General features: G+C 35.1%; 2 protein-coding genes across 2 annotated transcripts; one reads left to right on the forward strand and one right to left on the reverse strand.

Annotated features, from left to right (window-relative positions):
* Positions 1-362: 362 nt before the first annotated feature.
* On the forward strand, positions 363-13,420 carry LOC134231409 (CUB and sushi domain-containing protein 3-like; the record flags this gene model as incomplete). The annotated part of the gene is made up of 7 exons (XM_062713368.1): positions 363-608; positions 2,505-2,579; positions 5,043-5,228; positions 5,595-5,777; positions 6,909-7,091; positions 12,652-12,834; positions 13,028-13,420. Coding segments are annotated over 7 exons (1,373 nt in total), but the record flags the coding sequence as incomplete, so codon positions are not given.
* Positions 13,421-18,375: 4,955 nt separating this feature from the next.
* LOC134231410 (centrosome-associated zinc finger protein Cp190-like) lies at positions 18,376-19,164 on the reverse strand. The gene has a single exon (XM_062713369.1). The coding sequence runs from the start codon at positions 19,162-19,164 to the stop codon at positions 18,376-18,378; it is 789 nt and encodes a 262-aa protein (XP_062569353.1).
* Positions 19,165-25,704: the final 6,540 nt, after the last annotated feature.

Genomic DNA, 25,704 nt, shown 5'->3' on the forward strand with positions numbered 1-25,704 from the left:
GTTCCTTAGCCATAGCAATGGTGATTGTGCTGGAACACATGTTGTTGGCATTTTTACACATGCATGGTGGAATATTACGCTGTCACCTTTGTGGAGAATTTACAAAATCAACATCATTTTCAGAAAAAAATGTAAGTCGTTTGGGATTTTTTTGTCAAACAAAATGGTATAGGTATCTGCTTCAATTTAGAAAATAAAGTAAACAATAAAAAAGGTTTTACCCACATGCAAACATGCAAATGAAGCTACTAGAGAGATAAACTACAATCATTAGGTTGTAAACCTTAAAAAAAATAAATGTTTGATTTATGCTGTTCCTTGAAATTAGAATATTAATCAGATACTATTTATTTTTAATTAAGACGCTCGACATAATGGTTACTACGTATACATCAATAAGGAACCTGTTGACATCAGTACTCTTGCCAGTCTACCTGCCGTGTATCGTGGACAAACGAAACACCCCAGTACACAAAACGTCATCCTCTTCCCCGGGGGACAGCATGGGAAGAAGCAGATGTACATTTATCTGAACAAATCTAATCCTGTAGATACCGAGGGCGATGAAAAGAACAATGTACTTGATATTTGTGAAGTAGAAATACTAGGTACACAGACTTTCTTGAAATGCCTCTCTTAATCTCATAATCAGTATTAAAAAACTAGAGGTAATGTGAGGAGTGAGCTCACTAAATGATAACCACCACCCCCGAACCCCGCCTCCAATATATACTGGCAGTGTCTATCCTTTGCTATGGGAAACCCAAAATATGTGTCAGATTAAAAAGTAAAATAGGATGTGCACACTGGCGATATGGAAAGTTTCATCAAATTTCATTCAGTGGTAAAAGAGGAGTTGCAGATAAGAGATGGGTACTCCAAAAGGTAACAGACGGACGGACATACCGATTACTATAAATCCTACCGCTTTTCAAGCAGGCGTATAATAAAATATGGAGAAAACGAAGAACAATCAAGATAAAGAGACCATTAAAAAGATAGAAATTGGGAACAGAGAAAATGCTGACCCCTAAAAGTAACGAGAACTGAGACTAGGCGATATGAAGGGGTATTAAGCTCCCATGTGGATCAATCGAGCACTCCTTCCGCCTCTTGTCACGACCAGACAAACAGAAATATCGAGCACTCCTAGGCCTTCCGCCCCTTGTCACGACCAGACAAACAGAAATATCGAGCTCTCCTTCCACCCCTTGTCACGACCAGACAAACAGAAATATCCGTAGACAATACAGTGTGTAAATATCCTTACAATAAGTATGAAAATAGTCAGTCAGCATTCAACTTACTGATGGCCTGTATTTGCTAACAAGGTCATTGTATCGACCATAGAACGTGTGAAATAATGACTTCAATGGAGACTTAAGGTTTTTAAATTCTTTAATCAACTTGTTTGTTTGCCGATATATACCAGCATTCGAAAAAATAAACTCGAAATTAAAATACGTATAATAAAGTGGAAAAAGTTTCCTCAATTGTTATATATTTATATACTTACTAAATTATTTCATTTATTAAAGAAGATTTAGGTAAACCTATAACTTAGCTATATAACAAACAGGATAAATTTTGCCTTTTCATGAATGAGCATGAATATCTCCATTGTTAGTCATATTAAGTACTGCACTCGGCGTCACAAATAAAGTGCACGCTGTTTTGCTTTAAAAATGACAATTCAAAGGCGTTAATTTATTGCATCTCATTAGAAAAAGAATGTAAATATAAGAAAGGAATTTAATTTTATTGAAGCGCTAAAGCGCATAATGAAATATCCTGGCGTAAAGCGCTGTAGTTCATAACCTCACGAATCTTCAAAAATTAATTTCATTTCTTAAACAACTCCATTGAGTCTGCTTTTTGTATTCTCTACGGCCTCTTTAATGAAATTGATATAAGAGGCATCCTATTAATTGATCGAATTTTGACAGATATGTCTACAACATGGTTATTACTAGATTTGTAAATTTAAAATTTATAACAGAGTCGATCATCCACATGAACAGTACAGTGTGCTTACGGCAGTTGTGACCCTTCGACATTGGATTCTCTCTCCTCTTAAGTATCTAATCCTTGCTCTGAGGTTTTCAGGGGTTCGTATTTTTACCCGTTACCCTTCTGAATTTATGAAATTGGATCTCATGACCGACCTGTATTTATAGCTTGATAGACATTCAAGATTATACCTTATTTCTATAGAAATTATACAGTTTCTGTGGTGAGATCTAAATACTGTGAAATCCAAAATTTTCGTGGGGGTTAATTTTGTAGCTGTTTTTCGAGGTATTAAGAGACCAACGAATTCATGTACACCACGAAATGTAAAATGTATACATAACTACCTAACAATTCTCCATCCACGAAATCAAAATCCTCAAGAACCAAGATTTTTTCCTCAAACCATGAAAATTTGACCCCACGAAAATACTTGTATGTGATTTTACAGTATATGAAATACACTTGTATATTTGAAATGTATTTGAATATAGGTTGTGTAAACAACAAAAGTGACGGTTCCCAAGTAATAGGATGTGCATGCCCGAAGCAGGATGAATACCCATCTGGTAAGTCGCTTTTGATGAATCTTTAGCGTGAAGTTTATTTTCAGAAGTTATTTTTTGAATTGAATAGCTTGCTAGTTCAAATTATTTTTTCAGAAATTCATGAATACAACAGTCTTAGCAGTTACAATTTCTTTATTAGTTATATCAATTTTTTTTTTGTCCAGATGCTTTGAAGACGGAGATTGCTTTTCCCAGCAAAGGAAACACTATCACTATGCAGTGCTTTTCGAAATATATCATTATTCTAAATGGATCAAGTCTTCAAGAGAAATGTAATTTTAAAAAGAAATGCACAACAAATACTACAGATATCGACCATACTATATTTTTCCAATGTTCTGGTGAGTATGTCGGGACTAGTAAATATAGTTTAATTTATATTTCAGAAATTAATGGATAGAAATAAAGTAGGATCAATTCCAAGTTAAGTTCTTTTAACTATATCATTTTTCACTTTTTTTTCAATATTTTTCACTTTTCACCAAATCATCAATATTTTCATTGCTTAAAAATTTTTAATTATAAAAAAAGCTTTCAAATTGCATGACCTGGATAACGAGTATCTGAACATAATCCTCCATCGTGTTCATGTTATTTTTCATCCTATTACTATAGTCCCGCCGGACACGTTATTACATGTGACGTAAATATAGTTATTAATGAGGACCTTACATCACTAATTTTAAAAGGTTCTAAATATAGGGTACTCCGATCCTTCAACTGGCGTCGAAATTTCATCAATATTGTGGATTCCGTTGAAGATTACGCCAGGCAATGGGCCAGATATAAAAAAGAAGACGTTCATACTTTGTCAGAATGGATCCATGATAAAGTCGCGTATTAAAAGATTAAGAGGCAATATGAAAACCATCTTTCCTTCTGTATTCAATTATCCATAAGTGAAAAAAGAACTAGATAGATAACACGATCAGTACGTACTGGTCCCTGCTGACAAAGCAGTTAACAACATTGTCTTTGTTTGTAGGGCTCATTATATAAATTGTAATTTAGAAGAACCTCGATTTAATTCTACAAGTGGTAATCCAACTTATACCCATTGTTTCCTCTCTAGAAAGGACATTCTTCAAAATTATGTGTTGAATATTTTAAATATCCCTAAGAACCAAAATGATTTTGAGCTATAATATATATTGGATTCAGAAACTTCATAAGGATCCTTACAAACAAAGATACATTGCGGGTTCCAGTAAATCTTCAACCAAGCCTCTTTCTTTACTCCTTGCTAAGAAATTAACACTAGTGAAGGAGAAAAGAGAGTACTGTGCAACAATATATTTAAGAAAAGGTGTAAATCTGATGCGGATACTTAAAAACTCTAAGGAACTTATTTTTGGACAATTTGAAATCACAAAATTTTACCACAACCAACAGCTTAAAAACTTTCGACTTTTGAACTTTAAACTCTACCATTCTCTGTAATAAATTTAAGTCCAACCTTTTTGATATCATTGACAGCTGCTTTTTCAATGAAAATGGAACTCGTTAATTTACTTACCTTGTCATTAGTCTTTTGCAAACTTATTTGGATGAAAAACATTTTGGATATTCACACAAGTACTCTGAAGAGGACACCAAACAGTTGATTGAATTTCTAATTGACAATATCTATGTAGTTTTTGGTGACCAGGTCTTTCAACAATCTATTGGAACTCCCATAGGTACAAATTGCGCCCCGTTTTTTGTAGACTTATATATTCCTGTTTTCATCTGTTTCATATTTGGATATTGTACTTGAAAAAGACGTTAATTGTTACCCAACAACCAAGCTTTATGATAAACGGAGGCCTCGTTTTTAAGGACTCATACGAAAAATTATAGAAACTTACATCACTATTTAATTCAACAGCTGAATTTTAATGGAATTTACATTTGCTGTCTCTTTCATTCACTTAGGTCAGTCGTGACCGATGTCTGCACCCAGGATTTTGGGATAACAAACTCAAAACTCTACCAACTTAGCTACCGTAACGGTTTATAAAAGAGCAAACTAAATTTTATCAGAAAATTACGTGAAGAAATCAACCGGTTGAACAAAGAATATTATTATTTTATACCAAATGCAACTTTTGCTCTGAATATGTCGATTTTTAAAATAATTTTTCACATTCACATACATGTATTGTTTATCTCTCAAATTTTTTTCGATACTCAACACTCGCTTCGAGTCGGATTAATTTTAAAACGGAGGTAGACTACTATCAAATGAGTTGAGGTTACAAGAATTTTAACAACGACATTTGACATCAGCATGAATTCCTAAATTGTACAACCATTCTTATAATAATTATTGTTAGAAAATTGAACTTTTCACTGATTTGTATTTGATAGACATATCTACTGATAACCCCGTGTATCTAAAAATACATAGTTCTCACGATACTGATGGTATTCTGAAAAAATGGTACATTGGTGATATTTATAGTTTTTGTCTTATCTTAACAGAGTTCTGCAGCAATCCTACATATAATACGTTGACAACAGAAATTGAAGGCAATTCGAAAAAGTACTACCTAGAGGATGAAATTATCACGCTCCGATGTAAAGATAACCATACGCTCGTTAGTGGTAATCTGACAAGAAAATGCAAAGGCAATGAATCGTGGAATGGTGAGGAGAATGTTTGCAAAAGTAAGTATTTTTAATTTTTAAAGATCTATAGTAACAATCAAATCTATATTTTTTTCAGCACTTGTTTGAATATTCGAAAAAAAAAATTGTTATCCTTTGACATTCTTTACACGCATTAGTCTATCTTTATAAACATTCTCAATTAAAAATTCCGGAAATCTTCCGCATACTCGATTCAAATAAAAAAACCCTACTAAAATCTCTAAAGTTACACTGCTCAAATTTAATGACTGACCAAAGCTGTGTTAATATAAATAGGAAATTTGTATTCTACCTTTGTCTGTAAGTAAAAGTAGGTACATTTTTGTCGTTTGGATTAGAAAATGTCAAGCTAGGTGGTTTATTAATATCCTAATTTTGTTGAAGGATTTTGTCCGAATGCTACAGTCAATGACAACACAACTCTGGTTATTCAAAGAACTCCACACGTCTTTGTGAATCAGAACGTCATCTATAAGTGTAAGACCAACCATCGACTGGTGAACGGCGACCTGACACGACAATGTTTGAATGACAGTACATGGACAGGTTCTCAACCTATATGTAAAAGTAAGCAAAATAATTAATATTGCGAATTTCTATATCATGTTTTTTTTTGTTTTAATCACATTAAGGTGTTTTATTTTACAAAAAGCTTTTTTTGTTTGAAACAATATCATTGCTGCAAGATGAAGAACAGCTTGTTATTTTCGAAAACAATTACAATAAGAAAACATGGCATATTTGTGAAATTTCTATATCAGAAACTCCACCTTTGCACAGAAAAGGTTTATATTGCACCAAATTTTATTCGTTGATATATATAAAAGTCGAGTTGAAAAGCCACAGCAAATGTTTTCCTCTTTTCACTACAAGACATTTAAACAAGTCCTGCTTCATATGAATACAATAATAGATCTGCTTAAACGAGGCGCTACTGGTACCGAGGGGACTTTCAATACATTCTCTGAAGACCTGGTCTTCAAAAATCACATAGATATTGTTAATCAAATATTTGTTTTTCATATCAACTTCAAAATACTTGTTCGTACAAAATATGATCATTGAAACTGAAAAAAACTGACATGATTTCGAAGAATTTCTACTAAGAAAGGGAGCTTTAAGTAGGAGTACCAGATGTTAAATAAGTTTTAAACAATTAGCATTACAAAGACAATGTTGTTACCAGAACTTACTGACCGTGTAATCTATCTATTCCTTTTTCGCTTCTAAATGATTGAACAAAGAAAGATAATTGGTTTTCATTTTGCCTCTTACTCGTTTTAATGTGATATTTTAACATATATCTGATGCATTTAATCCATTCTAACAACGCCGCAAGGCTTCATTTTTATGTGTGATTCAGGTTAGAAAAATAAATCTATTTTTTATAGCAGTAGTTTGTATATTTCAGAAAATTTTATTATCCTTTGACATTCTTTACACCCATTAGTCTATTTTTATAAACATTCTCAATTGAAAATTTCAGAAATCTTCTCCACACTCAATTCAAATCAAAAAACTTACTAAAATCACTAAGGTTACACTGCTCAAATTAAATTACTGACCAAAGCTGTCTTAATAGAGATACATAATTTGTATTAGTCATTTGTCTGTGAGTAACAGTAGGTACATTTTTGTCGTTTAGATTAGAAAAATGTCAAGCTAGGTGGTTTATTTAATATCCCAATTTTGTTGAAGGATTTTGTCCGAATGCTACATTCAATGACAACACAACTCTGGTTATTCAAAGAACCCCACACGTCTTTGTGAATCAGAACGTCACCTATAAATGTAAGACCAACCATCGACTGGTGAACGGCGACCTGACACGACAATGTTTGAATGACAGTACATGGACAGGTTCTCAACCCATATGTAAAAGTAAGCAAAATAATTAATATTGCGAATTTCTATATCATGTTTTTTTTGTTTTAATCACATTAAGGTGTTTTATTTTACAAAAAGCTTTTTTTTGTTTGAAACAATATTATAACTACAAGATGATGAACAGCGAAATATTTTCGAAAACAATTACAATAAAAAAAACATGGCATATTTGTGAAATTTCTATATCAGAAACTACACCCTTGCACAGGAAAGGTTTATATTGCACCAAATTTTATTCGTCGATATATCTTAATGTCGAGTTGAAGGCCACAGCAAATGAACAGGTCTCTAAAAAACGGGACGCTATTTATACCGAGGGGACTTTCATTACATTCTCTGAAGACCTGGTCTTCAGAAATTACACAGATATTGTTAGTCGGAAATTCAAGAATTTTTTTTTATATCAACTTCAAAATACTTGTTTGTACAAAATATGATCATTAAAACTGAAAAAATTGACATGATTTCGAAGAATTTCTACTTAGATAGAGAGCTTTAAGTAGGAGTACCAGATGTTGAATTAAAGGCCAGTTCATCTAAAATAAGTTTTAAACAATTAGCATTACAAAGGCAATGTTGTTTCCACTACTAACTGACCGTGTAACTATCTATTCTTCTTTCACTTCTGAATGATTGAACAAAGAAAGATAGTTGGTTTTAATTTTGCCTCTCAATCGTTTTTATTTGATATTTTACCATATTTCTGATACATTAAATCCATTCTAACAACGCCGCAAGGCTTCATTTTCATGTGTAATTCAGATAAGAACAAGATGTGTTTTTGAAACACTGATGCCCCCGTATGGTAGCATAGCGAATGTTAAGCTTTCTCAAATGCAGATCTAATATGTTGGTACCAAAAGTAAGGCTTTTTCATAAGAAATGCGAAATATAAAACGCTAGCTACACCTGTTCCAGGGGTATGACCAAGGTTAACTTTTCATAAGATACGACAAATTCAGGTCAGGGTCAAAGGGTCAAGGTTGTTGGTATCTAAAGAAAGGCCTTGTCTCAAAGATTACGCATGGGAATTATGGAAGCGCAGCCCCTTACCGTTTAAAGTTATGACCAAGGTTAAATTTTGTAAGAAGTAGGTCAAACTTTTAGGTCAAGGTCAAAAGGTCAAATTTGGTGGTACCCAATGAAAGGCCTTGTCACAAGGATTACACGTGTGAAATATAAAAGCTCTTGCCCTTAATGTTCAAAAGTGATGGTCAAGGTGATATTTTGTAAAAAGTAGGTCAAACTCCAAGGCCAAGGTCAAAGAGTCAAGGTTGTTGATATAAAATGAAAGGTATTGTCACACGAATTAAATTTGTGAAGTATGAATGCCCTAGTCCTTACCCTTCAAAAATTATGATCAATGTTGAATTTTTAAATAGGTCTAACTCCAAGGTCAAAGCGTCAATGTTCTTGGTATCTAATGAAACGTCCGTTCTAGGGATGTAAACGAAAAGTCGACTTTTTAACTACCAGTGGAATGGACCGACTATCGAATAATAAAACGACATTCTAATGCAATTGTTTTGTAAAAAAAAATTGATTGGCTAATGCACTGATGTTTGAAGCAGTAAACGAGCATAAGCGAGCGTGAAAGCTTTTTCATTGTGACGTCATAATAAAGCCACGCAAAAATACAATGCTCCGTGACGTATTTCATGTAACAAAATTCAACAAAATAAGACGTAAACAACGAACAAAATACATGGATTGCATTAGAATGGGAATAACTTACGCTTACGCGTCGCCGGTAAAACCCAGTCTGCGACCGTTAAATTAGCATTAACGTTCGCAAATACCAAATCAGAAGATAGTTATTCCCTAATTCGAATACTGTAAATTGTTTTTATTCCACGGTGTTAAAATTTCGCGATTTCTCATAATGTGCCAGTCGCGAGGGTTTTAATTTCACGCAGCAAGAAATTAAGGGGCAATATCCCTCTGCTCCAAATTTCACGACTTTTTTTTTAAAATCCAGACATTGATTTTCAGCAACAACTATAGCATTAAATTCAAATGGAAAATAGTTTGAAGTATGAAGCGTTGCTTACTTTATATGTCAAATCATGATGTGAAGAAAATTTGATATGGTAAATCGAAAGATCAGTTATTTTTTATCTCACAATTAAATTAGAAATATGATGTATATATAAAAATAATATTTACTCTCATACCTATCTAATTCTCATTAGAAAACATACTGAAGCGCTGCTTTTTAAATCAGAATTACAAATTGTTTTCTGTGCATGTAAAATAACACGCATCCATAAACAAGAGTTATCGTTCCATTATCGCCCTTGAAAATATTTTTTAATGAAATAAAATATTAATTAAATGTTTACCAACAAGACTGCATCTGAAATTTCTGTACAATTAAAAGAATTATACTTTAAGAGATAGAGATTTCTCAATTTACACTGTTTAAAGGAACTCAGTATAAATGTTTTAAGTAAACTATTATAAATAATTAATGATTATACTAGCAATAGAAACTAAAAGTCAACATTTGTACCATTGAATAAGTTTGATTGAGTTGACTATAAAATGGTCCTCATGAAGGAAACTTGTAAACTCGGACATGACAATTCACTGAATTTCATGACAAAATGTCTTAAGAAAGTTATTCTTTCTTATCAAAAGAGTTATCTCTCTTATCAGAGGGATATTCCACCTTAATTTTAAGTTTTTAAAAGCATATAAACTTCTTTAAAAACTTATAATAGCATTCACGATTAATTTAATTTCGCGTAGAAATGATAAATCGCGAACATAGTGAAATTAAAACCATCGTGAATATTAGCCAATCTACAGTATTTAATGTCTATTATGTGGAAAAAAGGACGTGATAAAGAAATTCTCAACTCAAAATTGTTAAGCGCCATTCCTCTAACCATTATAGAATCCGCCCTCAGACGAATAAGAGCTTAAGCACAATCACAGTATATAAATAAATTTCCACACTGTACATATGGACAGTGAGTACATTGAACAGTAATTACAAACCGCGATAATTATTTTTCAATTACTGACCTTTTTTGTTATTGTAGTAAATTATGCAGCGCTAAATTGGACTTAGGGAAAAACTATCTTCTAATTTGGTATTTGCGACCGTTAAAGCTGATTTAATGGTCACAGACTGAGTTTTACCGGCGACGCGTAAGCGGAGCCGGTAAAACGGATGTTTGCTACCGTTAAATCAGCATTAACGGTCGCAAATACAAAATTAGAAGTTTAGTTATTCCCATTCTAATGCAATCCATGTATTTTGTTTGTTGTTTACGTCTTATATTGTTGAATTTTGTTACATGAAATTCGTCACAGAGCATTGTATTTTTGCGTCGCTCTATTATGACGTCACAATGAAAAAGCTTTCTCGCTCGTAAATGCTCGTTTTACTGTTTCAAACATCAGTGCATTAGCCAATCAAAGAGTGTTTTACAAAACAATTGCATTAGAATTTGAAAATTATTCATTGGACTTGTACCAATTATAAATTTATTTATTACCTCTAAGAATGTTCAAATGCTGTAGGAACACATCAGCGCGGTGAAGTTTTGAGACTTTGATAATTTAAAAAATCAATGATGCTTAAGAAATAAAGTCCGCGTTTTCGTGAATGTTGCAGAATAACCTCCGAGGTCGAGAAATGTTGTTTGAAAGATAAAAGCCGAGGCGCTAGCCGAGGCTTTTATATTTCAAACAACATTTCGAGACCGAGGAGGTTATTCTGCAGTATTCACGACAACAAGGACTTTATTTCTATTCTTCCACGTATGGTACAAACGCTAAATTAAGGATAGTCGTTTCCTCTATAGAGAAACGAATTAGGTCACCATGTCTCGATTACGCTGTTTCATTTAACACCAGAGGCAAAATTGTTTGCTTACCTGTGTATAGAATGCAGACGATTTGAGCTTTCGTCACATTAAAAATAGCCTTTTTACAAATTACAAATATGTTCATAATATGTATTGATAAGTTAAAATGAATATACAATAACAAAATCATGTTCCTGTTTTACTGCTAAAATCATGTTGTTTAATGTGTAGGGAGGTCCGCGGAATAGCCCCGCTTAGCTATAAAAACCGACATTCTTCAGCAACTTGATGCAATTTACAGTGTTTATAATGCAAAAGACGACACATCGATGCGGTCTAAACATGTATTTCATTCTACAGCCAAACATGCATTTGAATTATTCAGATTTGATACGTGTTTCTGATCTGATAATTTTTTGATGACGTTCGTGATTTATTGGAGAATAATGTCCGGCGGTTCCCTTTGAAGTTTTGAATAATCGTGGTAGAATACATAGTAAGGGCATATTGATAGCCGGGCTAATCGATAATCAAATTAATACAGCTGCTTAGTGTATAAACAATTAAGGAACTGTGCTATTTAGGTATTTACCCCCACCATACTTTTCTCTAAGCGTACTAGAACAAAAGAATGTACATGTACAGACCAATTTATGAAAACGTGATTTTCGAAAATTCATACATTTTGGAAAATGAATTGCTGGTGTAATCTATTGACTTCATTTCAACATCTTATTCCTTCTTTAGGTTCCTCGGAATATCGGTGTGTAATATGCTGTGTAGGCATTTAATGTTAAATTTTACACAAATATACGAAAAGGGTTTCTTATTTATAAATACGCTATCGATGAAATTAAAAAATTAAATGTTCCGAATAGTCGACTATCGTTCGAATAATGCAATCGAATGTTCGACTTAGGAAAATAAATATTTTGACATCCCTAGTCTTCTTACAAGAATTACAGATGTGAAGTATGATAACCCTAGTTCTCAATATTCTAAAGTTATAGCTAAGGTTAAAGTTTTTTCATAGGTACGCGTATCTCCAAGGTCAAGATCAAAAGGTTAAAGTTGTTGGTATGCAATAAAAGGTCTAACCACAAAATATACATATGTTAAGTAAAAATGTCCTATACTGGTATCTATTGTTCAGAAGATATGGCCAAAGTAAAAGTTCAATTTTTTGTGTTAAAGTGAACAAACTCCAAGGCCAAGGTCAAAAGGTCAAATTTGATGGTACCTAAAGAAAGGTCTTTTCACAAGGAATACACATGTGAAATATGAATGTCGTAGCACCATTATATCAAAAGTTATAGGCAAGGTTAATGTTTTTGCGGAAAACAGACAAACAGACAGACGGACGGACACGACAAAAACTATATACTCCCTAAAATTCGTTTACGGGGCATAAAAATAGATCTAATTTTTATAGACTAGTTTGAATATGTCAGAAATTTTGTTATCATTTGGCTTTTTTTTTTACACCCATTAATCTTCATTTATAACATTCTCAATGAAAATTTCGGAAATCTTCTCCACACTCAATTCAAATCAAAAAACCTACTAAATGACTAAACTAACACTGCTCAATTTAAATTACTGATTAAAACTGTTGTAAAATAAATACGGATTTCTGTCATTCATTTGTCTGTAAGTAACAGTAGGTATGTTTTTGTCGTTTAGATTAGAAAAATGTCAAGCTAGGTGGTTTATTTAATATCCCAATTTTGTTGAAGGATTTTGTCCGAATGCTACATTCAATGACAACACAACTCTGGTTATTCAAAGAACTCCACATGTCTTTGTGAATCAGAACGTTACCTATAAGTGTAAGACCAACCATCGACTGGTGAGAGGCGACCTGACACGACAATGTCTGAATGACAGTGCATTGACAGGTTCTCAACCCTTTTGTAGAAGTAAGCAAAATCATCCATTTTGTCATTTTCTATTTCATGTTTTTTAAATCAAATTAAAGAGTCTTATAATAAAATCTTTTTTTGTTTGCAACAATATCATTGCTGCAAGAATGGATGTTTTCCGATTCCTGTTATAAACAACAGGGAAGGCTTTATTTCATGAAATGCATTAAGAATATTAAATTTATAATAGAGTGCCAGTGCCCCTGCAAGATGACAAAATCTCAAAACTACATCAAAGACAATGAAATTCTCAGCAAAGTCATTGTAAAACGAAAGAAACTGCTGGAAGTGAAAAAAATGGAACTTTCATCAACAATTCGACAGAAAACATCAGCCGCAGATGAAAGGAGGTCAGCACAGGGAGTCGGGATGGCATTAGGAGTGGGATTGATTACTTCTGTTTTGTCAATAATAATCTGCAGTGACCTCCCTCTGTTGTGTAGACATATTAGGTATGGACCTCAACCACAAAAAAGGAAATGTAGAGCCCGAAAATTAAGACGTTAAAGTAATTCGTTTATTCAGAAGGATATTCGTAAAGAAGATTGGACAATTTTTTGTTTGTTTTCTTTTTTGTAAAAAAAAAAAAATAAAGTTTGTACAGTTTTTCTTTTTAAATTTTAAGCATGAACCATTTATCTAAACAGTGAATACAATACCATACAGAGAATCTATCATTAAAGGTGTATTTCAATCAAAACCATCCAGAAATTTAAAGTTTCAATAACTTTAAGATAAAATAATAGTTTTAATATATTTTCGTGTGAAATGCTATTAAAATATATAAGTCGTGATGTTATAGAGAAAATATTAACTTCAAATCTGTGTTCATGCACCTTTAAGTCAATTGCTGAGTGGTCGTTTTCAAGCTATTGTCAATTGTGATAGGCTGTGACAAAGAGCACACTGCAGATGTAAGCAGTCAACAGGGGATGCTCACTTTTCCATGGTGCCCGATCCCACACATCAGATGTTCTAGAGACCTGTGTTTGCTCCGCTCCTAATTTTATTTTGTAATGACCTTTTGTGAGGTAATACTGTTTGTTACCATGAAATATAGGGAGATAACGAACTGTATTCTAGCTTAAAAGTCCATTGGAGCAGGGCAAACATGGACCTCCAAAAAAACCAAAGGTGGTATTTGGTGCCATGGACGTATATTTCAGTTTAATAAATAAATAATGAATAAACAGATTGAGCTATGTGAAATGACGTATATTTCATGCAAATTAAAATGATAAGTCATCATCGATTAGATGTAAATTTATCTACAAACTTGGCAAAATTTCACTTTATGAAGATTTATGTTCTTTTTATATCGTTGATTTTACCAAATGAAACGATTTACATTTGAAGGAAGAAAATGAATGCGTTTTAAGTTTAAAATATTCTAGGTAAACAAAATTCTTCTCTGGGGATGGACCATTTTTTAGATGAACAAAGATTGACCTCTGACACATCAAATGTGGGATCAGGTCCCATTTAGGAGCAAGCTATTCTCGTTGAGTAATATTTATTCTTCGAATTATCTTAACTTTTAAAACAAAACAAAAAAAACAAAAAAAAAAAAAAAAAAAAAACAAAACAAAACAAAAAACGAAAAAAACAAAAAAAAAACAAAACAACAACAACAAAATAATAAAAATAAACTAACTAAAAACAAATTATAAGCTTTATCATTGATATAATGTATCGTTATGTCTTTTTGTATTGTATGCATTACTACTCTCAATTTTTTTTTTTTTGTAATTTTCCTATTTTTCTTTGGATTATTATGTTTTTTTAGGGCATCAATCTATATAAATATTCAATGCATTATGGTCATAAATTAAGTAAATATTCCCGCCTTCTTTCGTTTATCTTCATATGATGCATGATTGATTGTATATTGTTTAACGTCCCTCTCGAGAATTTTTCACTCATATGGAGACGCCACCACTTGCCGGTAGAGAACTGCAAATTTTGTCCAAAACTCGGCACTCAGTTGGGCCATTGAGCAGGGAGGGATCTTTTTTGTGTCAGCAACTACTGCTACACGGGACCTAGTTTGAACGGTCTCATTCGAAGGACCGGTCGTCTCCATGTCCCACAGTGGGATTCGAACCCGCAACGTAAGGATTGATTCCCTACTTAGCTACTCTAGATCAGACGCTCTAACCACTGCGCCACGCGGGTGACTCTTATGAAAACACATGATGCATGCAGATCAAGTAAATCATAAAAAATCAAATGTATTTGGGACGCTTGCTTTTAAAATCTAGGTGACCCCAGCTCAGTGGATTTCAGTCCCAGCACGTGATTTTCTACGAAAACGTTCTCTTGATGTAAATACTTGTGTCCATATCTCCTGTAAATACAAACTTTACCTCCATTAGTTTTTTCTAAATAAGACATTACAAATATCCCTACCTTGGATTGATCTGTCATAAACGTTATCAGTGAGAATACGTATTTATCTGATATTAGTTACAAGCCACCTGTAATTTTATATGCGGTGCTAGTATTTGCAGACTTAAAAGGGAAAAAGATTGCACACTGAACCAGGTTTGTAGCATTTCACAACTTTTTATTAGTCAAGATTTCTATATAGCTATTTCTACATGATCTACATCATATCAAAACTGTCATCTTTCAAAATATTTGTCTTCGAAAATCATGGACTTCATTCATCTAGCTAAATCTTTTTTAAAAGCAATTCTCTATATCAAAAAGCATTATTAAACTGTCTCGAAGAATTTAAAATTTGCACTTCTTAAAAATTCTTTTTTCAGATTTGGTTTAAAGGAGAGCAGAAAAAATGTCAGACGATAAAGACGATCTTATAACATCTATAAATGGTAAATAAAAAAAAGGTCACATATGATAAATGGGAACTTTTCATTTTCATCTCCACAGATTTATTTTAACAATTAAATATCGATTATGATCCCATATATAGGTCTATTTAAATTTCCTTTCAATAATTCCTAAATACATGATTATTTTTGCCCTTACATTGATTGATTGTATGCTGTTTAATGTCCCTCTAGAAAATTTTCACTCATGTAGATTCCATCACTTGCTGATGGAGACCTGCAAATTTTGTCCTATAATCGGCAGTGACGGCCGTTGAGCAGTGAGATGTCTTTTTCATACCAGCACCTACTGCGACACGGGTCCTGGTATATAGGTCTCACCTAGAAGGTGCCTTCCTCCCACAGTGGAATTGGCGATTTAAGTATCAACACCTAACCTCGCCATTCTAGAGCAGACGCTCTTACCACTGCGCCATGCAGGCGATCCTTCAAAATTGCAAATAATTTCCGAAAGAGGTGAAAGAAAACGAGACTAAAATTCCCTTTAATTAACTTTTTTATCGGTCATTTGCAACATTATTTTGTCAAAAACATTCTGATGGAACACATTAGTACTCTGAAGTTGACATTAAAAAGATGCTTGAGTTTCTGATAGATAATATCTATATGGTTTTTGGAGATAAGGTTTTCCAACAATCTATTGGAATTCCTTCAGGAACCATTTGCGCCCTTTTTATAGCAGACCTATATTTTTTTATTCATATGAAGTCTTTTATTGTTATTATCATTATGTTTGTTCTGGCAAAGAGTCAACTTCAATACAAATAATAATATAAAAGTTCACTGGAAAATGAACTTGTAGTTGGTACGTGATCAAATCTACTGAGAAGCACTTCGGGCTTCACAGGATATGATCACGTGACCAACTACAAGTTCATTTCCCAGTGAACTTTTTTACATTGTTGTTTATTTCTTAAATAATTCCTTGTTCATACTTGACACATTTGATAATAGAAAAAACTGATTTAAGAAATGTGAAGTGCAGTCAAGTTTGCGGGACATCATATCTTCAGATAAAAATCAGCAACGAACAGGCAGGCATTATGAGATCTCCAAACAGCACTTTAACAAAGCTAAAACAATAATAACCTTAAAAAGTTGAAGATAACTGACAATAAGGAGCAAAGCAAACGTGATCGTCTTGTGTGTCAGAAGTTGGATGGGACGCCATGAAATAGTATATGGAGATCTCCTGTTGAGCGGACACCTTATCAACATGTCCCTTGACATTTGCATAAAAATTGACAGCCAACAGTAGATATGTTAGTCGATTATACTGCAAATTACTTTATACTGCAAAATATTCTAGGACTTTAAAGTTTCAAAATGTCGACTTTTAAAAACAAGACTGCTGACATTCTTGTTTCATGGGCTTGTTCATCAGTAGCGTTCCTTATTTCAAAAATTGTTCTTGCTTATCGAATCAGTTTGGAGGCATAAATCCCTATGTGAATGGTATTTTGCTACTTATAAATACGGAAAATTGATAGAAAAGTTAGTACCATTTGGCAGGATGTTGTTTTGATATTGACTTTGGCAACTAATCACTCAGGTGGTCCTCAACGCTTGGGCTGTAACTACGGAGGTCGATATGACGTCAATTTACTACTAACGTCAGCAGTGTCTGCTACATAATCTTAGGGATGCTTTTTAGACGGAGGCTGTATGACAGCCTCCGGGTATTGGGATTGTCTGCCCATGACGTAAATAATGAGGATTCACCAAGCACCATATTTCGGTGGAATTGTTTCCATTACCTTGGGAATTCTATTTTTAGAGCTACACTGAGTTTAGACTGGCCTGCCTGTCTGATATCTGATATTTCCTGCGTACGGTAAAGACAGGCAATACCAGTCTACACTGAGTTTCACTAGTACACAGGCCGCCAGGATAGGTATAGTCTAAAGCAAAGATCGCGTCACATACAAGTATAAACAAACAGTTCTACTTTTTGTAACGCCGTCGAGCGGTAAACGGCTCTATTTAAATAATCCAAGTGCGAGATAACTCCAGTTTTATTAATAATCCATGTGACTTTAATTCTCCAACCTCTAAAGCATACGCTTTAGGTTAAATGAAACGCAAAATAAAATTATTTACAGTTTATTTACATCACAAATATATCCAAGTTTCACACATAATAAAACACTGGACGGACTGCACTTTTCCTACATGTATATCCCGTAATAGAATTAATGAGACTGACCGCGCCTAAGCTTTTACTCGACCTATATATATACATAATGTGCATTGCTCATGAGGAGCAATCTTTTTTAACGGGGTCAGTTATGTAACGACATTGCTCGCGCGGAGCAATGACATGTAAACAAACATTGCGTAACAATAAAACAGAATGATACTATAAGATACCGTTACAACTCCCCCCTACTTAAGCTTTTGACTCCGATCAAAATTAATGTACAACAATATAAAATACGAAATGATTACCCCTATTATAATACATGTAAAACAGACAATTAAGACATAATTTAAATTCAAATATCAAACATACGACTTAATAATATAATTCAAAGTGCAGCCAGTTAATTATACGCAATTAAGCACAATTATAAACACAAACAAATCAATAAAACTTTACGCATAATAAGCAGTCAATATATACAAAAAATCATGACAATTTTAAATATTTACAAGTCTGTTCATCAAAATATTAAAGTTCTGCTCATACAGAAATGTCGCCTTTCACAATCCGAACATGTCCGTCTTCGAAATGTTTCGGTACCTCCTTCAGGATTTCATTAGCCACATTTGGAAAGTCAACATCATCGGGGTTAAGGTCTTCTGAATACACGATATGAGAGTCTCTGCTTATTTCTTCCGTACCATCTAGGTTACGTTTCACTGTCTTATATAACACCAGACAAATTGTTGATCTCTGCGTGAGATCAGTGTCCTGATGTTCACTGTCACGATCACTGTCACACGCACTCGTTTCTGGTTGGCTGTCCTCGTCTATAAAGATAACTTCCCGGGTGTCCGTTGACTCGTCTTCCAACATCTCGACTATTCGGTCACTAGTAAAGTCTGCACAATTATGGAGAATGTCTTCTACCAGAGATTCGTCGATCTCCGGCAATTCTGATGCAAAAGAAATATCATCCAGATAATTCACATAGGTCACATCAGTCTCTTGCGCGTCACAGTAAGTCTCATCGTTCTCATCGGACGAAATGTCTTCGTACAAGTCGCTATGAACGTAGACAGGTTTCCTGGATTCAAAGAAGTCATCTAGCTCGACTCGTCTCCGCTTTGAGGGCATGGCTGCTTCTAATTGTTCACAATTCAGTTTGTGAACTGAAGTCAAGTGTCTTTTCAAATTAAATCTTCGCAAAAAGGGTCTCTGGCAATAACTACACTGTAAACTGTTTATATGATCACTATGTTTCTCTCTGGTATGCTGGTGAAGATTACTGCTGGTGCTGAATGTCTGTCCACAAGTTTCGCACAACATTTGTCGAATGTTTATTTTCTGGAACGGATGGGGGTTCTTATAGTCCGTCCTCCTCGGGTCATCTTCATTCTTGGTTCTGATTGGTCAGCTTCCGAATTGTCTGTTTTCGGGGGCGGAGCTAGCGGTAACTTCAAACGCCGCCGGCCTGGTCCAGACGCGTGCCGTTGTTGACCGTCTGGTGTCTCGCCACCCGTGTATTCCGCTGTCTCGCTGGTTGTATAGCGGGACTGCTGTCGCTCTCCGCGGTAGGGTTTGATGTTGTCGGCGTGCACTATGACGGGTTTCGACTGTTTTGAATGCTTAATTTCATAAAGAACATCACTTAATCTTCTCATTATTATCCATGGCCCAGTCCATTTTCTCGACAGTTTTAACTTTTGTCCCTTATCAACTTTTGGTTGACTTCTCCGTACTAAATCTCCAACTTCATAATTAGCTTCACGCACGTTACGATCAAAATAATTTTTCTGTCTCTGAGATGCTTCTTTCGTAACTTCCCTTGCGTAATCATGAATTGTGGAAAGTTTTTCCTCTAAATTACGCACATAAACTGCTCTGTTCGCATCTTTTTCGGGCGTTTTCATCGCTTCAATTTCAGTCAGAACATTTATCGGTAATTTGGCTTCTTTACCAAAAACTAGTCTATATGGCGAAATCCGTGTAGTTTCATGCGGAGTAGTGTTGTACGCGAGAACGATGCCATCCACAAAACGGTCCCAATCAGTTTGATTTGCATTAATGTACTTAGACAGCATGTCTTTTATCGTTCTGTTCATCCTCTCTACCATTCCGTCTGACTGGGGATGATATGGTGAAGTACGCGTTTTGTCAATTTGAAATAATCGGCACATTTCCTGGAAAAGTTTACTTTCAAATTGTTTTCCTTGGTCTGAGTGAATAGCTCCAGGACATCCGTATCGCTTAATCCATCCTTTAAACAGGACCTCGGCTACCGTTTCAGCTTCCATGTTCATGAGTGGAAATATCTCAGCAAATTTTGTAAAATAATCCATCACTACCAGAATGTAAGAATATCCATTATCTGACTTTGGGAATGGTCCGGCTAAGTCCAGTGCTATTCTTTGAAAGGTTTCATCACTAAGGAAAGTTTTCATACGCGATCTCTTTTTCCGAGGCGGATTTTTCCTTTCTTCACACACATCACACGATAATACGTAGTCATGAACGAACTGACGCATCCTAGGCCAATAATAATCGGAATTCCTGACTTTTTCTAAAGTCTTTTTGACACCCATATGACCTCCAGCATTAGAGTCATGGAAGTGCCATAACACAACTTGACGCAGTTTCCGTGGTAGACATATCTTTAGTTCCTCACTATTATTTGAAATCCAGCGAATACACAGAACACCTTGATCAATGCACAATAAATCCCATCTTGAATACCAATATTTGCACTCGAGGTTTTCACATGACACAGCTGATAATGGTGGTTTTTCATTCTTTTCCATCCAATGGAGAATTACGCGCATTCCAGGGTCATTCTGTTGTTTTTCTCGAATATTTCCTCGATTTAATGACTCCTCCGGCTGTTTCCGAATCTTTGCTCGCATTGGTCTATTTGTTCGCTTTTTCTTCACAGGGGAAATAACGGCACAATCACTTGATTTTTCAGAGTTCGTGTTGTCCTTAAACAATACACTTAAATCAAACACGTGATTGACACTTCCTTTTGCATTATTCCTTAGTTCGGAAACATGTGAATATTTCTGATTTCACTTCCTTCACTTTTCTCACGTTTACACTGTTTACATTTCGATTCACAAGAAACACGAGATAATGCATCTGCATTTCCATGTCGTTTCCCAGCCCTATGTTCAATCTTAAATATGTACGGTCCAAGTCGCTGTAGCCACCGCGCAATTTGTCCATCCGGTTCTCGGAATCTATGAAGCCACACCAAGGATCCATGGTCTGTTCTAAGCAAAAACTCTCGACCAAGTAAATAGTGCTTAAAGTGTTGAACAAAGTACACAACAGCTAGCATTTCCTTGCGTGTAACACAATATTTCTTTCAAAATTATTCAACACACGGCTTCCATAGGAAATCACAATTTCTCTTCCATTCTGAATCTGCGATAACACAGCGCCTATGGCCTCGTTGCTAGCATTCAGTGTCTAGTATAAAGTCACCAGCATTCACATCGGGATATCCAAGAATAGGTGCAGATATCAATTTCTGTTTCAAAAATTCGAACGCTGTATCACATTCTTGCGTCCAATTCCATTCTTGATTTTTCCCAGTAAGAATATGCAGACATTTTGCGGTTTTAGCAAAGTCTTGAATGAATCTCCGGTAATACGCTGCTAGTCCTAAGAAACTTCTAAGTTCCGTTACATTGCTCGGTGTTTTCCAGTTTTTCACAGCTTCTATTTTTGAAGGATCTGTTTTAATACCCTCCTTTGAAACGATATGTCCAAGAAAGCTCACTTCCTGCCTAAAGAAATTGCACTTCTTCGCTTTTAGTTTTAGGTTTACACTCTGCAATCTATCTAATACTAAACTAAGATTATCTAAATGTTCGTCAAAAGTACGACTGTACACAATAATGTCATCCAAATATAAGACTGTTATATTCCACTGTAGTCCATTTAATGCCTGTTCTATAACTCTTTGAAACGTTGCCGGGGCGTTGCATAATCCGAAAGGCATAACCGTATAATGGTAAAGGCCACCACGAGGTGTAGCGAACGCTGTTTTCTCCTTATCTTCCTCACTCATAGGAATTTGATGGTAAGCCATATTGAGATCTAATGACGAAAACCATGTAGATCCAGCGAGGGAATCGAGATCATCTGCCACACGAGGTATCGGATAAGCGTCTTTGATGGTATTCGCATTTAATTTCCGATAATCGACACAAAGCCTCCAGCTTTTTCCTTTTTCTGGACTTATACAATAGGAGCGGACCAGGGACTGTTGGATTTCTCTATTAATCCCTGTTTTTCTAATTTCTTGATTTCTTCATCCATTATTTCCCTCTTGAAAATAGGTACCCTGCGCACTGGTTCCTTAACGGGAATTTCCTCCTTTAACTTAATGCGATGTTCCCCAATCGTTGCACGCTCCACTGGTTTGTTTGGGTCTGCAAACGCGTCCACACGAGCTAAGAGAAAGTTCTTAAACTTTGCCGCTTGCTCTTCAGTTAGATTTTCACTCGCTTCTTTAAAAACTTGTTCTAGATGCTCTGGCAATTTGTCACTTCCTGACATTACACCACACACTTCCGGGGTTTTCAATGTTGACACAGTTTCTACAGGATCAAACACAGCTATCTCGGTACACTTCTGTACATAAACGTCATGGTCATTCGGATTAAACACGCACACAAAAATATTACTTTCACCACGTGTAGATTTCACTAACTCTCTTGCCACAGCTAATCCATGATTATGTACAAATGATTTTAGAGGTAACAGCACCCCATCAAAAGCATCTACACTACTATCGAATGTAGCCTTTATAATACTCTCGTGATGAGCTGGAACAACACTGTCCTCCATGCTAATAATATAATATCCCCGCAAGACTTCAGCATCTGAATTAAGGTTGCACACATTAGATACATAGTTCCATTGACACTGGAATTTGATAATAAAATCTTGGCCCAGTAAATTACATTTTACGTCTGCCACAAACACTCGAAATATCACTTGAAATCCTTGAAAAGAAAGTAGCATTTTTGCAGTTCCCGTAACTTTTAATTTTCTTCCGTCGGCTGTATTAAATTGCTTTTTAGCGCGCTCCAGCACAGGTCTGTGTTCTGGAAGAATGTTCCAATAAACCTCTTCTGTTATGAACGTGTTCATTGCACAAGTGTCAAATTTCCACTCTAACGATGTGCCTTCCACTAAGCCATCTAATCTCATTCCTGGTTTTCCTTTAATTTCTATAACTCCTTTATTTTTCTCGTTAGACTCGTTATTCAAGTGCAAATTTCCAACATCTGTTTGAGTTGATACTGCAGGCATTTCTACACTGCTATCATCCTGACGTTGTTCCTCTCCTGTACTAGGCCGCTTAACTAACTGCTGTGCCGACACATGGCCTACTGCCTCGACACTCTTAAATTTAAAGATTTGTGGGGGGGGCTGGCTAACAGCATTTTTTCGCTTTGGACAGTCTTTATACAAATGCATAGAAGAATTACAGCCGTAACATTTCTTCAAAGTATTTCTTTTATCCTCCATGTCTGGATTAGCGCGGTACGTTTTCCTGGTGACTGGGACTTTTCCCTGAGGGGAGAACTCGCTAACTCTATAAATGGGTCTTACAGGGTTGTTTTCCCTGTTTCTTAAATTCCGGTTCTCTGTCATACGAATGCATTCCTCCTGCATCGCAGCAGTCACTGCTTCCTGTAGGCTTTTTGGTCTAGTGCACTTCACAGCTAAGCGGAAATCATCATCATGATTACAGTTGTCCATAAAACTTTTAAGACTAGCTTCTTCCACATAGTCTCGATTTCCAGGGTGAGCTCTTCTATACAAATCAGCTATCGCTTGGCCAAAATCTCGGAACGATTCTGTTTGGAGTTTTTTTTCGCATTTTTGCCTCAACGATGTAGCTCTCCTTCATTGCAGTATGTCCGAATCTGTTGTCCATTTGTAGTTTAAATTGGTTATAGTTCCCTATAATATTATCTGGTAATCCATATGCGAATGCTTCCGCTTGTCCACGGAATGTAGTAATAAGAACTCTTCGTCTCATGTCAATGGACCAATTATTTAACGCAGCAATATTCGCAAAATATCTCACACCTCTGTTCCTTCTCCTTTGTATGTGCGTTTAACCTGAATGTTTAATCCCCGTCCTGGTAATCCGACTTCCTCATTGTAACTTCCGGCTTCCTGATCTGGTGCTCTATCAGTTGAAATATTCCGCACAGTGCTAGTTATCCGTCCACCATTACGCGTGGTCCTTTTCTGAGTATATTGACACATTTTCTAAACAACAGCACACACAATCAAGCCTAATAATAATATTCCAATATTTCCCAATGCCTCATGTGTCAAGCGTGACAGTAAATTTTGAGGAATGTAGCGAAACACTCCTAACACAGTCAAAACGAGGGCAAGTATTCCACTTATCCAAATTGTTATCCCTGAATACCACGTACTCTCATTCCGCGCTTCCGTGCAGTTCTCTCCATTCACAATTCTATTCTGTGGTGATTCCGTATTGGCAACAATCGGAGACGGTAATTCACTTTCAAAATCCTGTAATAGATTCCGCCTTACAGAAGTTCTTGGTCTTGGAGTAGTTTGTGGAAAACTACTAGGCGAAGTAAAAGTTAAATCCATATCCGCTGGCGAATGTGTAGTGCGATCACCGCCTTGAAACATTTTAAAGAAAAGAGCTCAGTGCGTCAAAAGCACAAAAATCACAAAGGGATCCAGTTTGATAATTCACAGAAATCACAAATTGTTCATCCTAATCCGGCATGCACAAGACGGGCACTTGTATAATCTCCTCACAGTTTTTCCATTATCCAGAATATGTTGATTTTCACTTTTCAGAAACATATTAAAACAATTCGGACACTATTTGCGTAAATAATAATCCTCAATTCGCACTAGTACTAATTTCCCAGAGTCATCATAGTCATAAATATGTGCCAGTCTTTGGGGTGGAGTATTTCTGAAATCCATAATTAGTAAACACACACATGAAAATAATAATCCGAGCAGTATCACTATGTTCCGTTTTCCTTCCAAACACTAGCAACTGTTGATATGGCCACAATTTTCGGTATTTAAACACACACACACAGTTTTCACAACAAATAAACATTTTTCTTTGGCCTGACTCCGTGGAAACTCGTTTCTGCATTTTTCACACACAAGTTTGTAGTTCTCCAGATCAACTATAGAAATATCCAGATCCGTTCTTGAAAATCGTATAACACGTAATGAACGAAATCCTATCCATCCTCATTGGTACAAATCACATGATAAATAAATGTCACAGAAAAATAAATAAATAAAATCACCGGAATAATATCCAACTGGAATAAAATCCCACCGCTGCCACCAGTTGTAACGCCGTCGAGCGGTAAACGGCTCTATTTAAATAATCCAAGTGCGAGATAACTCCAGTTTTATTAATAATCCATGTGACTTTAATTCTCCAACCTCTAAAGCATACGCTTTAGGTTAAATGAAACACAAAATAAAATTATTTACAGTTTATTTACATCACAAATATATCCAAGTTTCACACATAATAAATCACTGGACGGACTGCACTTTTCCTACATGTAAATCCCGTAATAGAATTAATAAGACTGACCGCGCCTAAGCTTTTACTCGACCTATATATATACATAATGTGCATTGCTCATGAGGAGCAATCTTTTTTAACGGGGTCAGTTATGTAACGACATTGCTCGCGCGGAGCAATGACATGTAAACAAACATTGCGTAACAATAAAACAGAATGATACTATAAGATACCGTTACATTTTTCTAAATAAACAGGATTTGTCAAATATATTTAAAAAGACGTGTATATAAATAAAT

The sequence above is a fragment of the Saccostrea cucullata genome, unplaced genomic scaffold (assembly GCF_032062105.1).
Source record: "Saccostrea cucullata isolate Sc308-1 unplaced genomic scaffold, CSIRO_AGI_Scuc_v1 ctg14851, whole genome shotgun sequence".
Lineage (NCBI taxonomy): Eukaryota > Metazoa > Mollusca > Bivalvia > Ostreida > Ostreidae > Saccostrea > Saccostrea cuccullata.

Excerpts from the sequence above, each read along its gene's own strand:
- LOC134231410 (XM_062713369.1), bottom strand. The coding sequence starts at position 19,164 with ATGTTGTGCGAAACTTGTGGACAGACATTCAGCACCAGCAGTAATCTT.